General features: G+C 33.3%; 1 protein-coding gene across 3 annotated transcripts; it reads right to left on the bottom strand.

Moving 5' to 3' along the window:
• Positions 1 to 256: 256 nt before the first annotated feature.
• Positions 257 to 9095, bottom strand: LOC145611613 (uncharacterized). Of its 3 annotated transcripts, none has more exons than XM_081666972.1 (3): positions 8795 to 9095; positions 693 to 1023; positions 257 to 585 (listed from the first exon to the last, which is right to left on the bottom strand). In XM_081666972.1, the coding sequence occupies exons 1-3, from the start codon at positions 9046 to 9048 to the stop codon at positions 583 to 585; spliced, it is 588 nt and encodes a 195-aa protein (XP_081523098.1). In that variant the 5' UTR covers positions 9049 to 9095; the 3' UTR covers positions 257 to 582. The 3 variants fall into 3 exon arrangements, with proteins under 3 accessions (XP_081523098.1, XP_081523083.1, XP_081523091.1); XM_081666957.1 differs by having other exon boundaries at positions 257 to 562; XM_081666965.1 differs by having other exon boundaries at positions 257 to 579; positions 694 to 1023.
• Positions 9096 to 17224: the final 8129 nt, after the last annotated feature.

Here is a 17224-nt window from a genome sequence, read left to right as displayed (position 1 = left end):
ATATTCCTCAAGATTTCTCCTCCATTGATGCAAATTCTAAGAACGCTCCGACAAATCGGCATAATGATCCTCAAGATTTCTCCTCCCTTATACATATTCTAAGAATGCTCCAAAAACTAGTTTTTAATATTCATCTTTAATCAACCAAACTCCACCATCCAATTTTATATTCACTTTCCTAAATCGTGTACAAAATGCAAATGAGACTTATTTTTGGGGACATAGTGTAAAACACACTTATGAGACGCAAAGCAAATCACGAGTAAAGACATACCAAACAAACTATCTACATTATGATATACATTTTACATTTCTTGCATTTTGATGCATTGGTTCAGAGGGGAAAACATGCTCTGATGATTCTCATACAATCAAAATAGTCCTTTCTTCCTAACAAAGGCCTTTCAAGAAGGCAATTTCAGACATCACCTGCCAAAGTGTGAATAAATCTTAGGATCTGCATGCTGTATTGTTAGGATTGTTTCAGGCGATCCAATTCCTTCTCCCACTTGATGCCAAACATTTGGCGACCAAAAGGCACAACTAAGTTATAGCGAAATACCTGTGCATTCCACAAACAATTTACTGGCCAAGCACGAGTAAATTTAATGAATAAAATAGCAGTTGGAAATCAAACATGGATATGATGATACTAAGTATGATACAGGATGCCCAGGATCTTAAAAACCAACCTTGTTATTAATAGCACTCATTCCAGCCTTTAAAGTATCTGAGCATTCAGTCCATTTAGCAACATTTCCATTGACCGTGTATGCCCATGCTTTCTTTAATGCTGACCGCCATTCAGCAGCATCACTCCTTATCTGCTTGTTGAGTTCCACCCACTCTGGTGCACACCCATTCTTTGAGAGAACTCGATATAGTGTGTTCTCATCAGGAGCTGCATGAGGATTGGTACTAAGATCGAGAGGTTTTCCCTTGCCAGGTAATTTCTCGAAATGGCCTTCTTCCATGGATTGCCATATTCTTTTCTCAACAATGTTAACTATGTCGGTTTCTGATCTGCACAACTCAGCCCAAGTCAAAAAGGTTTGTCACGAAACATGCATGCATATTAGTCAAAAAAGATCATTGGAAAGATTTTTTGCCAGTTGCCACTGTCAACGAGTGCCAAAATGATAAGAACAAGGAAAGGGAGGCATGAAATAAAAGTACATTTAAAAAAATCTTATAATTTTGTATGAATCTGAAAGGTAACGTGACTAAGTGAATTTGAAAGGTCAATCAAGGTTCAGGTGGAAGTTGGTTTAAATGAATTTAGAAAATTTAGTGAACAGCTACATGAGTCATGAGCCATCCTGTGCTATCCCTTAACTATACACAAATAAAAAAATCAAGGTAGTGAAGAACAATTGGTGCCTTTCCACACAGATTTTCCTATCTCCTTTCAAAAGTATGGCGGCTATGAAGCAAAATATCAAACAAAAAAAGAAAGATAATGAACAGAAGTGCAAAATAAAACAGGTTAAAATCAAGAGCTCGTGAAGCATACATGAAATCAAAGGTGAAGGGAAAATTCTCGACACCATAAAAAAGGGAATATGTGCTAAGAAATTGAGACCTTTAGTGCAGTACAATACATTAATCAAAGATCTTCATCATATATATAATCCCTTCTAAAGGATATGATGACTATAATGCAGTATAGAAGAAATTACAATAAGATTGGCAAGTCCAAATAGCTAGTTAAATGTATTATCAAAGAAGCGAAACAACTGTCAAAAGAGACTCATTGAAAAACTTCTATGATACTCATACAAAGACTCAATGGACGACTACAGCAAGTACAAAGTTCATTTACCCCTGAATTCCACTTGATTTAAGATTAACAGGATTACTTTGCATGAGATGAAATTTCCACATTTTATAGAGGTTAATATATCAAGGTAGTCAAATCATTTATGCAGGGAAAAAATTTAACTAGAACACGTATAGTACACATAAAGTTCCTTTGCTACTTTTATATACCAAATCTTCAATCCTACTTACAAATTGTCATTGTATAAAAAACTCACCAAAAGAGTAATAATTTGTTTGCAGTATTACAAAAATAAATTAGACCTGTTAATGATTAAGCATAGCTGCACAAGAAGACTAGAAAGTCAAAAATGCTTTCATATTTTTTTCTCACCTCAGCAATACATACTCCATTAATATAATCTGACCTTCTTAACTAACCTTTTCTTTTCAAATATTATACTTCCTCCGTTCCCTAAATATTGCAACATGGGGGGAGGACATGGAATTTAAGAAGAAGAGAGAGATAGAAATAAAGATAGGGACCAATGTGATGAGGAGAGCGAAAGAGAGAAAATATGTATACACAAGAAAATGTTGCAATATTTGTGAAACTTAATAAAATGATAATTGTTGCAATATTAGAGGAACAAAATAAGTACCACTCAAAATATCAATGTAATACAAACAACTATGCAAACACTTGTACCTCCTACTGGAATGAAGAGATAATACAGTAACTAGCACTCGTAGTTTCTCTTAAATGTTGAATAAATTTATACCAAAACCTTGATGGATCAATTTGATTCTTGCATTTTACATACTATGAATGGCAAACCCCATCATGAAAATGTCAACAAGACAGTTTCCAGGTTCCTTTAATTGCATAAGTAAATGGCATCTAGCCTTCTTCTAGAGCAATATAGTAAACTTAGATGGAACACACAAAATGGGGGGGGGGGGGGGGATTATGTAGGAACTAGTGTTCCCAAATTTTGCGGAAATTAAAACATGGAACAAAATAAAGAGATGCAAAGATATTTTACGGGGAAACTCCTTGTGCCCAACAAGGAGAAAAACCACGACCACTTGGAATTTTTGAACTCGACTTCACTAAAGAGGGCTACTACTCCGTAACAACCTATAAGGAACTTGAAAAAACTTAAGTTCCACTAAGAACCTAAGCCAACCCCAAATGCTCACTCTATCTTCTATTCCGAAGCCTACAGTTAAGACTTATCACTAAGCCTTTACAAGGATCACTCAACCCTTTCCCAAATTACAACACAGTAATTTGAACTCTACGTGTTTAGATGATCTTACAATAGTTGGAACAAAGGAAACTCTCACTGACACAAATATAATTCTAACTCAAATATTGTAGTGTTTAGGAACTTAAATCCCTTTTTATATTGATCTAACATCCTAACCACCTTCCTCACATCCTCCGTTACTTAATGAAAATATTTGTAAATAGCAAAAGAAAAAATATGAATAAATAATAAATAGGATTAAATAAAATTTAAAAAAAAAACGAAAAGTTACGAGCTTACGGCAGACTACAACAATCCCACTTACCTCCTCCATTATATTTACAAGGCCACTAAATATCTTCTTCCCCAATATACTACTTTTACGCCTTTTCTTATTATTCCTCCTCGATAACTAGAACCTTCACCAATGGCAAGAACAAGCCACAACACCCCACTCCCTCACCAAACCAGAAAAAAAAACCTCGTACTTCATCACCCTCCACGGAATCCCCAACGCATCTGCATTTTTACCACCACAAAAAGCCACTCTCGAACCAAAATCTGAAAATTAGCCAGAAATACTAAACCCCAATCAATTGAACCTAGCTTTTCACCCACTTATAATACGCACAAAATAAAGAGACGCAAGCTCAAAGGTGGTGGTCCATCAAAGGGGGAAGCAATGGAGCATTTAAAAACCCTACACTCAAAGCCGACCAAGTACTCGCTCGGGGTTTTGCTATATAGTTGGATGGTGAATACTGAATTACTTAACATACTAGAATTTCAAGTATGGGTTCAATTGTTAAATGTACATGCAAAGAAACCCTTGGTTTCGGATGCTATGAATGAATTTGTGATAAATTTTGGTTGTGTGAATGGTGTTTGTTCCAGTCAAGTAAATGGTACTGCCTTTTCTTTTGATGCAACTTATCTAACAAAGTTGTTTGGAGTTCCTAATGTTTGATATTCTGATTATTTTAAGCATAAATACACTGTGCAAATTGGTGAAGAAACACATGATCAAATCGTGAAGTATGTTGGTGGTAGTGCATGTGATGCTAATATGACAATACAATTTCTCACCTTTGGGAATATTGTTATTTAGCATAGTTAGAAAGGGAGTGATTCCTAGTCCTCGAAAGAGATATGAGGCGGGTTTGCTTGATTGAGGTTTGATTTATTGTCTTGGCAATAATTTGAAAATCAATTTCCCATCGATCATATACAACACCTTAGCCATTGTATCCCTAAATAAACGGTTGGTTATGGTACTTTACTTAACACAGTATTTGAAAGCTTTGGTGTAGATTTAAGTGTCTTTGATCTCTTGGTATGCAAGCTACAACCATCCTACAATATAATTCTTTAACTGCATTTGGCTTGATTGTGGCAGATGGAAAGACTTTTTTTATTCAACCTGAGATTGGAGAGGTTGTTAAGAAGAAAAAAAAAAAGGAACAGTGGAGAGCGAGAAAGAAGATAGTGCCTAAAAAACACAAAAGTAGGAAAAGCTTGTTAGTAAACCAAAACAAATAGGTGGAATACGGAGAAAGAGCATGAGGGTGGCTAACCTACCTAAATTGATAAAACCACCCACATTTGTTGATGTAAGCGAAGACAGTGAGAAAGTGAGGATAGTGAAAGTAAGAGTGAGCCAAAACACCTTTAGCCTATGGTGGGGCAGAGTGATAAACAAAAACAGGGGAGTACAAGCTTTGATGTCATTCCTCATGTTCCTACAAGGAACAAACCTTCCTTTTGTACTATTAGCAGTAGGTTTTGGTAATCTCCAACAGTCTTCTTCTGGTGAGCCTTAGATGCAAACTATGGCTGACATGTTGCAGCAAACTTAAGTTTTGTCGAGTTCCTTATAAGTAGAGATAAGCAAACTATTCATCATTCTCGAGAACATCTTCAAAAGCAACATCCTCTAAGCGTTTGGAGAACTATGTTCTGAGCGTGGGTGATATTTTGTCTATGAGCTTTAGTCACAATTTGAAGCTCGTGGACCGATCCTTTCAAGGCTCCAATTGTAGCTTGAAGTGACATGAGTTTGGTGCTAATTTGATCCTATTTGGACATATTTGCTGCATCATGTCAACCGTGGTTTGCATCTAAGGCTCACCACCAAAAGATCCTACTATTGGAGAACACCAAGAGCTATTGCCAATAGTGCCAAGTGAGGTGTGCTCCTTGTAGGAACATGAGGATGACATCAAAGCTAGTACTCTCCTGTTTTGGTTTATCACTCTGCCCTACCATAGGCTCAAGGTGATTTGGCTCACTCTCACTTTCCTCACTATCCTAACTTTTGTTACTATCCTCACTTTTCTCACCGTCTTCACTTACATCAAAAAATGTAGGTGGGTCTTATCAATTTAGGTAGGCTAGCCACCCTCATGCTCTTTCTCCTTCTTCCACCTATTTGTTTTGGTTTACTAACAACTTCTTCCTACTTTTGTGTTTTGGAGGTACTCTCTTCTTTCTCACTCTCCCCTACTCCCTCTTTTTTCTTCTTAACAACCTGTGTGGAATAAAACAAGTCTTTCCATTCACCATAGTCAAGTCAAGCCAAGTGCAGTCAAAGATTTATATTGTAGAATGGTTTTAGCTTGCATACCAAGAGAATCAAAGAAACTTAAATCTACACCAAAGATTTCAAATACCCGTAGTAAGTTAAGTACCATAACAAACCGTGCATTTAGGGATATAATGGCTAAGATGTTTTATCATGATCAATGGGAAATTGATTTTCAAATTATTGCCAATATAATAAATCAAAGTACAATCAAGCAAACCCGCCTCATATCTCTTTCGAGGACTAGGAATCACTCCCTTTCTAACTATGTTAAATAAAAATATTACCAAAGGTGAGAAATTGTATAGCCATATTAGCATCACATGCACTACCACCAACCAGGGTATTAAAATGCGGCCGCATCAACACGTACCGGGCGAATCGTAATGGATTTCAATTTACCGAACCGAGTTTTAGCGTTTTGGCGCGGTTTCTTAAAATGCAACGCGTTTTCGTTCTGAATCGCCCGATACAACCGATACAATCATGACTCAGCCAGATAACATGCGAATCGGGGTTTTTTCAGAAAATTTGCGACATTTTAGGTACTTTCCCGACGAGCTTTTGACTTCTCCATGAAAGTCGATTGTTTGCAGCATAACATAATATTTTTTTAAAAAAATCTTATGTGGGTTGGGACTTGGGAGTGAACTGTTTGACAGCTGAAAGGGGGTTACTTTTACTTTTGCTTTGAAATTTGCGTATTTGACTGACCCCACCACTATTATAAAATAACATGTGGCTTCCACCCTCACTCTTCTTCTTTCTTTTTATCCTTCCCACGTGACCCACCCCCTTTTATCCCCCTACGTAATTAGTACCATAGAGATTTTAATTTTTAAATGCATAAAATAGTACTCCATTAATATTTAGTAATAACAAGGGCTATTACGGAATAGTAAAAAGAGTTTTTTTTTTTTTTTTTTTTTTTTTTTTTTTTTTTTTTTTTTTTTAAACATAGTAAAAAGAGTTATAGTGTTTAATAACCATAAATTTTTCAAATATTATGAGAAAATTCATTATAATCTTATTCTTAAAAACCATAAAAGAAATCCGTATGAAAACGGGCCTGTGGGGTGTTGTGGCTTGTTCTTGCCATTGGTGAAGGTTCTAGTTATTGAGGAGGAAGAATAAGAAAACGGGTAAAAGTAGTTTATTGGGGAAGAAGATAGTTAGTGGCTTGGTAAATATAATGGAGGAAGTTAGTGGGATTTGGGTTTCTTTGTGATGTAGTGTACAACTTTTTTTTTAAAGATTGGAACATTTAAAAGAAAATATAATATAAAAATTTGAAAAGGTCATTTGCAATTTTTATAGAATAATTTTTTAAGAGGATAAATGAAAAAATTTGTTAACTAAGATGGAACGCGCAAGAAGGGGTATGAATTGTGTAGGAACTAGTGTTCCCAAATTTTGCGGAAATTAGAAATGTAGAACGAAATAAAGAGATGCAAAGAGATTTTTACGTGGAAACTCTTTATGCCCAACAAGGATTACAACCACGACCACTTGGAATTTTCGAACTCAACTTCACTAAATAGGGCAAATATTCTATTACAACCTATAAGGAACTCAACAAAACTTAAGTTCCACTAAGAACCTAAGCCAACCCTAAATGCTCTCTCTAGCAACCCTTTCATAAATTACAACTCAGTAATTTGAACTCTACGTGTTTAGATGATCTTACAATAGTTGGAACAAAAGAATACTCTCACTGACATAGATATATTTCTTACTCAGTTGTCAAGATCCCTTAAAACTTTAACTTAACACCCTTTTTACACCGATCTAACATCCCAACCACCTTCTCGCATCCTCCATTTCTTAGCTAGTGTTCCTGAAAATAAGGAACTGACTCAAACAGTGGAGATAAGTCAAGAAGAAGGGTTGTTCTACAGAACGTGGGTAGAGAGTTGAATAAATCTTTCCTTGGAGCATAATTTAAGGATTATTTAAAATCACTTTATAGAAAATATATTTATTTTGTTAAAAAGAAAATATCTAATCACAAAAAATATATTTTTATACTTTTAACCAAAACAAAAAATAAGATAAAATTTTCGTTAAATAAAATCCAATTTTATACTAAAACTAATCGTTTCAATTTTTAATTCCAATTAGCTCCCATATTCTTTTTGTTCCAACCAATCATAAAATATTAAACACTTACATAAAACCTAAATAATAATAACTCATACTTTTTAGTTTTCAAGTAATACTCACTACTTTATACGATATCCCAATTAAACCTTTGATAACTCTATCTTTCCGAAAGAAACATCCCAGCATAAAACCTTCTTTGCTTTCTTCATTTCAAAATATCCACAATGTATGCCATATGTAGATTAAAGACTCCTCTTTGTTCCAACCCTAGAACTTTATTCTTAACATAGAATTTGTCTAAACAACCTTCACAGTTTATACACCCTTATCAGATCGAGTTTGCTTGTCATCACCGAGTTTGCTTGTCATCACCAAAATTAATCGAGGTCAATAGATAATTAGATATACAGAACATGGCAAACTCAATAGCTTTCTAGATAGCTCAAGCAATATCCTAGACAATACATAGTCTTTAAGTGACTCCGACAAAGTAGATAGTTCTACATCATGGCAAAGACAAAATTTTGTAAGTAGATTTTTATACCCCAATTAGTGAAGCTTGATTAATCATTCTTCTTTCCAAGATACTTCAGAAAAGTTTGGACCAACACATATCAAATCTTTCCTTGGCTCGAAACACGGCATAGGCTGAGACAAACATGGTTTACTTGCTAATTATGAGTCAAAGAAACTCCAAACATGATGACAGCAATACCAAAAAGAATTTAGAATGAACATCTCAACTTATCAAGCCAATTGACATCACGCAATTCAATTATGTAAATGTAGTGTATAATTTTGAGAGTTGAGACCTTCAATTAGACATGGCACAAGTGTACAACATCTTGCAATTGCATTAATGCATTAATAAACATTGCAGCAAAGTACAATTTTGTTATGTTACACATACACGGCTTTGACGGGTCCGATACGAGTACGTCTCCAAGTGTCAAACACTACCCGACAAGTCTGAGTGTCGAGTATTCAACACGGGTATCTAATACGATAAGTCTGATTAACATAACATAATAGCTTTTAAGTTTTAACATTGTTCTACATGTATAAAAGGAAGAAAATGAGTTGGAGAAAGAGAGAAAACCTGACATTATTGCGTTGGCCTCGAAGTTCAGGAGGAAGTTTGCGATCATTAGCAGCATCAATAACAGCAGATAATCGATCAGTTTGATTACTCTTCTTCGTCTTTCGATTCGAAGATGATGCATAATCAGCCGACGCAGGTGACGATGATGATGAAAAGCTAGGGTTTAGAAAATCGAATATATGGTAGTGAACAGCGATTATAAGGGAAATTGATGAAGCTACAGTCATGGCGGTGCGAGTCGCCATTGCCATGGCTGCTTGGAAAGCTTCTTCAGCTCGATTTTTCTCTATTCGAATGAATTGGGTGATTGATATATTTTTTTTTTTTTTTTTCAATTGAGTTGGCGGTTGAGTACACGCGGGTGACGCGGCTCTTTGAGGTTTGTTTATTTAGACAGTGACTCTAGCAATTAGTACTATGAGTACCTAGAGGTGTAAATAAGTCGAGTTGAGTAATGCCTTATTCATGTTCACTTCATTTAACTTAGACAAATTCGAGCACGATCCCGATGTTTCAAGCGAGCTCAAAAATCTGTTCAAGTTCGACTCATTTAGTACAATGTATGTTCACAAATAGTTCATGAACAACTCGATTATTAAACGAGTTGATAAATGAGTGATTCATGAACGAGCTTAATAATAAACGAACTTTATAATAAACGAGATTAGTACTTTTGCCATTTGAAAATCTCAAAAGTAGAATAATAATTAAATCTTAATCACACCGTATAAACTTAATAATAAAATTAAAAAATGTGAATAAATCAATAATTTATGAACATAAACAAACCAGTAGTTCGTGAAAATAAAACGAGTTGTTATGAACACATTTGAACGAGCATATCTATATTCGTGTCCAGGCTCATTTATTAAACGAGGTTCAAAATTTTCTCAAACTCAGCTCGTTTATTAAATACACGAACGAGTTTTAACCGAGCTCGAACTCGAGTAGTTTATTGATTGACTTGGTTCATTTACACCCCTAGGAGTATCCAGTATTGTAATCCATGGCCCAAGCCCAACCTAATAAATGGGATTAAAATCTGGCATATTCTTACATGCATAAATATGCATGTAGAAATAGATGCAACATGGGTAAAACGCATGCCTTTATTCTTTAAACGCAGCCCATCTCAAATCATGACTTCGGCTCTAATGTTTCTTCCTGCCTCCATTTTTGGATTCCTTTTTTAATTTTCTGGTTTCCTTATTCCAATTCTCTCTCTTCTCTTTTTTTTTTTCCCCTAATTCTCATCAAACTTTTTAATCAAAAATTTTATTACAATTTTTTCTTCTCTATTTTTTTTCTCCTTCCTTCTTTAACTTCTCTCTCCTCTGTTTTTCTATTTTTCTCTTTTTTTTTCAATATGGAACTGGTTGTTCTTCCTGATAAGATCGTCAATGCAAGTTAGTGGCTTGTTTTGCGATTTGTAATCAGGTTTTTTTAGGTTAGTTTCAATTGTAATTGTTTTTGTTTGATTTTTGGTTAGCTTCTATCAAATTCGATTTATTATGTTTCACTTGTAATTGTTTCAATTTATGTATGAATTTCAGTTTGTTATTTGGTGAATTTGTGCTTAATTCCGATTGATTATGTTTTATCTGGTATTTTGAAATCATATGAATTGAATTTTGTTAGCTTCGATCAATTTCATCTGTGTAGGAATTTCACCTGATTTTCTGCACTTTTTTTTATCAATGAACATAATCATGCAAAATATGAACATATGCATAGGTTCCCTTATATGTGAACATTAGCTTTTCAAAAAGTGAACATAGGCATAAAAAATATGAACATATGCATTTAAGAAAAAGAACATGTGCATAAACAGACTTAATGAGAATATTTCATGAACAACACATATTTACATCATAAATATTTGAAATTATCTATGAACATATAAAATATTATTATGAATATAAAGCATCTAATTATGAACATAAAAACTGAAGAAATAATAAAAAAAAAATAATATGATTAAGAAACGTATGCATTATAAGTATGAAAAATATGTACATATTAAAAAAATGTGAATATATAAATTCCAGAAAAAGAACATAAATCATGCAAAATATGAACATTTTCATAGGTTCCCTTAAATGTGAATATTAGCTTTTCAGAGAGTAAATATAGGCATAAAAAAATATGAACATATGCATTTTTAGAAAGTGAACATAATCATTCAAAAGATGAACATAAGCGTTGGTTTCCTAATGCGATTATGAAACAAAACATTCAAACAGAGAATCGAAAAATTCAGACAAAAATTAACGACGAAAATCAGTAATATTCATAAAAATTTAAATAAATTTGGACAAAAATCAGAGAAAATTCACCTTTTTTTTAGGATAATCCATTTAATTTTGCATCTCTTCTCGTATATTGTTGATTTTTCAATTTTTAGTGAAGTAAAATCATGTAGAGGAGAGAGAATGGAGTTTGGAGAGAGAAAATCAGATAAATTAATTGTAGAAATTTATTTTTGAAAAATTAATGAGAAGTAAAATGTTTTTTTTAAAAAATAATAATAATAAATCGAAAAACAAAATATGGATTTGGTGTGGGTCGCGTTTGGGAAGTGAAGGTTTGGGTTGGGTTGTGCTTTCATTTTGGGGCCTTTGGGCGAGTTTAGCAACTAGGCTGCTTCTTTATTGGGTTGGTGTTGCATGTATCCTTGCTACATAAAAATGCATGTAAGACCAATTGATATTACCTACATATATAATAGAAAGTTGGATGAAAAAAAATCAAATCATTTCAGCTCTACTCCACTACTTTCACTTTATCCCTCTCAATTTAAACTAAACCTGCAAATTTCTTCAATGTTGTCCTTTGAAGGCCAAAGTCAACTTCAAGATCATGTCCAAAAACAACATAAATTACCGAAATGCACATCAACAGAAGTAAGTATTTGTAATACCCCATATTTTCATACGTATTTTCTAATTAATTAATTAAGAATTATTTTATAAAAAGGGTATTTAAGTAAATTCATCATTTGGAGCCAAAATAATATTTGAATTTTGGCGTCAAATATAAGTATTTAATCATTTGAATAATTAATTATTTTCGGATTTCTAAATTAATAATATAGGTTTAATTAGTTTTTTTAAGGTCGGTCCATACTTTATTATACTAACTAATTCAAGAGAAATATCTAATATACATTATGTATTTAAATAATTATGATATTATCTAAAATATTTATTTATTCAATTATTTTATTATGATTTTCGTTTTTATTTAAAAAAAAGAAAAAAAAAACAGAAATTTTTGCGAACGTGAGCTTATCATGTTTTTAGGAGTGATTTTATCACCTTAGTTTGTTTATAATTATTTAACTTAACCTCTAATTCTCTATCTCATTTTGTTCCTATCTTCCTTCTCCCAACCATATGTGTATCCATTTAATTTTTTAACCAACCTACTAATCTAGACCAAATGTTACTCAAACTCATTCAACAAACTTAAACTTATCATGTTCTTATTCTAATCTTATTCCTAGAACCTTAATTCTTCCCACTTATTCACACCAATTCTCTACTTTTCTTCTCCTCTTTTTACACAAATCATCCCGTTTATCTTTGAAGCCAATTTTCGGGCAGTTCTGGTCGGTTTTGGGTATTGACATTTCACAGAATATTGTTCCTCTCAAAAAATCCTTGAGGTTAGGCTCAAGAATCATCCAATTATGAGTTATATCGAAGGAGTTTTAGCCTCTGCAAGTTCTGCCTATTCTTTCCAACGCAAATCCAATTCTTCTCTTTTCCTTGATTGGTTTCTTATCTTTTCTTATTCTCTTCTCTTATTCAACTATTATTATTATTATTATTATTATTATTATTATTATTATTATTATTATTATTATTATTATTATTATTATTATTATTATTATTATTATTATTATTATTATTATTATTATTATTATGATGAGGGATTTATAAATAATTATTATAAGTAGTTTTAATTATATAAAATCAGATTTTTAATAATGTTTATGTTGAAAGGTTCATGTACATATAGTTGGGAGGTTTTAATTTAATTATTTGTGATTATTTGTTAACCTTATATTGATTAAGGTTATATTTATTTGTAGGGCGTGCTCAATCAAGGTTTTTGAGGTTCTTTTTGTGTGGTTTTTCTAGCAAGGATCAAGGTACGTTTAGGTGGCTAGATACCTTTGAAAGTAATTGGTTTGAATAACATGTTTTACATGATTTGATTGGTGATTGAATTAAATTAATTTTGAAATAAATTATGTTTGAAGGTATTTATTTTAATAAAAGTATTCGAATGATTGATTTTTAAATCATGTTTTGAATGGTTTGGATTACTTATCGTGTTTAAATAATATTGGAAAGTATTGGATATTAAAAGGATTTATTGAACCATTGAATATTATTATTAATGCTTTCTAAGCATGTTAGTAATCCCACTATGCGGATTTGGTTTATTGATAAGGCCTTGGACTTTGTATGACCGGGTCTTTTCTCAAGAATAGCCTTGTAATATAAGGAGACTAGCTTGGGGGGTGTGCACACTTGGGTGAGGAATTGGATTAAAATGAATTGGTTCTTAATAAAGGAATTGGTTTTATTAACTATTATTTTGAATATTGAATCATTGGAATCGGTTTTGGAATAATGAGTTTTGAATTTATTGGATTAATTATTGGAATTGGTTTTAAAAGCATGTTTGCAAATAAATTTAGTTTACACTATCTTGCACTTATCGTACTTAGCATATTTTGCTAATCCGTAATTCTTATTTGTTTTGGTTCGCCCTGTTTACCGTAATGGTAAACAGTGTTGATTATTTTCATGTGGAGTCATGAATGAGCATATGTGAGTCCAGGGATTTGCTTCACCTAGTATAGGAATGTAGGTCTTGTCTTTATTTTTTGAGCACGCATAACAATGTTACTATTTTTATAAGTATTAATAAAGGAAAATTGAGTTTCCGCTGCAAGTTTTGTAGTTAAGTACTTTGAGTAGCCTTGCGTAATCACGCGGTGGTAATACGCCACGCCCAAGTCTATCTCTATGGTATAATTATACGTATTATACTAGTATTTTTGTAGAGGGAGATTTGGGGGTGTCACAGTATTTGCTTAATTTTTTTTATAAATTATTTCCCAATCGTACATTTATAACATGAAATTTGCAATTAAAACAAGCAAGTATGGTAAACCAATTAAATGATAATAATGAAATACTAAATGAAAGAATTGCATATCAAAAAAACAATAATTATGAATAAGTTGTTATTATTTTGATCAATTTTGTTTATAGGCTTGTGTTATTCAGCATTGAATATTATGTTATTTTGATTGTGAAGTCAGATCTATATTCCTAAACTGTGTTTTGTTATTATTTTCTTTAAATTATGTTATTTACTTAATATCTAATGTTATTTTACTTAAAGGCTAATGTTATTTTGGGTTAATCATCACGTGTTGTTTTATTCGTTGGAAGTAGATTAGTTTTGGCAGAATTATTTCATGTTTTCTAAAACACCATATTTTAATTTGTTTCATAAATGATGATAGTTTGTTTTAAGTCTAATGTTACTTATTTTTATCATGTGTTATTTTAATGAAATCCTAACTTTGTATTGTTTTGTTATTTTAATGTATCCTTTTATTATTCTACTTAACCTTTGAGTTAAGTTATTGTTATTTTATTTAATATTTTATGTTATTTTTAGTAGAAGTTTAAGTTAATCGGTTATCAAGTTATGTGTTATTTTAGGTAAAATTTTGTGTTACTTCGTATACAAATTGATGTTATTTTATTTAAATTCTATTGTTATTTTGTTTTAAACATGTGATATTCAAATAAACCATATCTTATGTTCTTCTATTTTAAATTAGTGTTGTTTTTAATTTACAAAAGTTGCAATTGGAAGAAAGAATTGATTGAATTCATATAAATTTAAAGAAAATAGAGGAAACAAAGTATAGCAGGAAGAAAAAGGGGGGAAACAGGGAAGAAGAAAGTGATAACAAAACAACGTCATTTGACCCTGGAGTCACTACTACAAAAAACCCCTAATAAGTCGGACTTTTAGAGTCACCTGTACATAAGGTGCGACTTATAAACCTATCGAGTCGCCTCATATTTATTAGGCGGCTTGTTAAGTTGGGGTTAAAATCAACAAAGCACCTAATGAGTCGCCTAATATATATGAGGTGACTTGATAAGTTAACAAGTCGCCTCATATATGCATGCGACTCTATAATCCGACTTATTTGGTGGTTTAAATTAGATTTTCAAGGTCACCTGTACATAAGGTGCGACTCGAAACCCTGTCGAGTCACCTTATAAATATTAGGCGACTCAATAGGTTAGTTTTCATATCTACGACTCTCACCTAATGAGTCGCCTGATATTTATAAGGCGACTCGATAGGTTAAAAAGTCGCACCTTATATACAGGCGACTTTAAAAATCTAATTTAAGCCACCTAATAAGTCGGGTTATAGAGTCACATGCATATATGATGCGACTTGTAAACCTATCAAGTCACCTCATGTATATTAGGCGACTCATTAGGTGATTTGTTGATTTTAACCCCAACATAACAAGTCACCTAATAAGTATGAGGCGACTAGATATGTTCACAAGTCGCACCTTATATATAGGAGACTCTAAAAGTCCGACTTGTTAGGTGCTTTATTATATGACCACTACCTAATAAGTCGCCTAATACGTAAGACGCGACTCGATAGGTTAATTCTAAAAATGCATATAAAATAGTTACAATATCATATATATATATATATATATATATATATATATATATATATAAGTAACTTTGGCATAATGGCAAGAACTTCAACCTTCCATGCAAAGAACCAGAGATCAAGCATGCTGAGTGTCATAAACACTAACATTATATGAGCTAATAAAAATAGTTGGAAAAAATGTTGATTTTTTACGTGTCGCCTCTTTCAACACAAGCGACACAATAGATTAACCTATGGAGTCGCCTCTTTCAACACAAGCGACACAATAGCTTAACAAATAGAGTCGCCTAACAACTAATAGGCGACTTATATAAAAGCTATCAAGTCGCCTCAGAGGCGACTCCTAAAGTTGGAAGCTATTGTGTCGGTGGCTGTGGAGTCGCCTTTAAAGCGACTCGTTAGGTCATTTACAGGCGACTCGATAAGGGTTTTTAGTAGTAGTGAGTATCATACTCACAGTGCTTCAGGAGTAGGGTAGTCCAGATTGTAGAGTTCACTTCATGTGCCCGTTGGGCCATTGATAAAAGTTCTGAAATACCCTCTTCGTATTTTATTACTTGCTCCATTTCTCTATGTGTGATTGTGCAGAGGAGTTTTAGGAGGTAATAGTAAAAATACTACTCCCACCGTCTCATAATACAATGCCACTTTGGGTTTTTACGCGGGAATTAAAAAAGTTGAAAATTCCTTAAAACTAATTAGAACATGTGGGTTAGAGAAAGATAGTGAGAACAAAAAAATGTAGTTGGGAATAATTAAAGCGATAGTTGTAGAGAGAAAATGTTGGAAATTAATTAAAGACATTGCATTTTGGGCTATCCAAAAATGAAAAGAGACATTGTATTATGAGACGGACAGAGTAATAAAATATGATGGAAGTGAGGTTGGTTTAATATAAAAGATCTTTAAAAGCAAAAGTGAGTATAGGTGGGAAAAGAGAATGAGAAAATATTAAACATGATGTGAAGGGACCATTAGTAGGGAGGAAAACAATAAACTATTGTTAAAAGTTTGATATGTCCATTTTATATACTAATTTACCCCCGTCCCTTGGTCATAATTAGTAGTTTTTTTTGGCTCTTTCGAGCCACTTTTATTACTAATTTGTGTTTTCTAGTGTTGTCGTAGTCTTTGTTGAGTTTTGTAGGAAATTGCGCCTTTGGAGCATTTTCTCGGGTTTTTCATGGAGCGACTATGGGAATTAGAAGTGCACGACCATCTTTGAAGCCCAAGGCCGGTTAGAGTCATCGAGCCGGTGATTAAGGGCTCGGTAATTGGGATCCCGAGGTATTTGGACCGAGTATTCAAGACCCGAAGAGGAAATCCGGATTGGGCCGAGAAATCAAGCCCAATCGAAGTCTGAGCCTCAAAGTGAAGCAAGGGCCCGATCGGGCAAGTATTAGCACGATCGGGCGCGGCATGCTTAGTGCTGGGCGTGGCTTATAGCGCGCCCGATCGTGCGAGCGTCTAGCACGATCGGGCGATGCTGCTGAGAAGGAGCGCCAGGAAAAAGGCGGGCCCGATCGGGCGCGTGTTTTCTCAGGACCTGATTAGTTTAGTTCTAATTTTTGTTTTAGGGAACGTTTAAGTACGAGATTTGTACGTAATTTTGATTACCTTCTTTCTTAGACTTTCTCTCTCTACTTAGAATATTTCTCTCTCCTAAATTCTCTCTCAACT

Source organism: Chenopodium album, chromosome 3 (genome assembly GCF_948465745.1).
Source record: "Chenopodium album chromosome 3, dcCheAlbu1.1, whole genome shotgun sequence".
Classification (NCBI taxonomy): domain Eukaryota; kingdom Viridiplantae; phylum Streptophyta; class Magnoliopsida; order Caryophyllales; family Amaranthaceae; genus Chenopodium; species Chenopodium album.
This window is presented reverse-complemented; position numbering and strand designations above follow the sequence as displayed.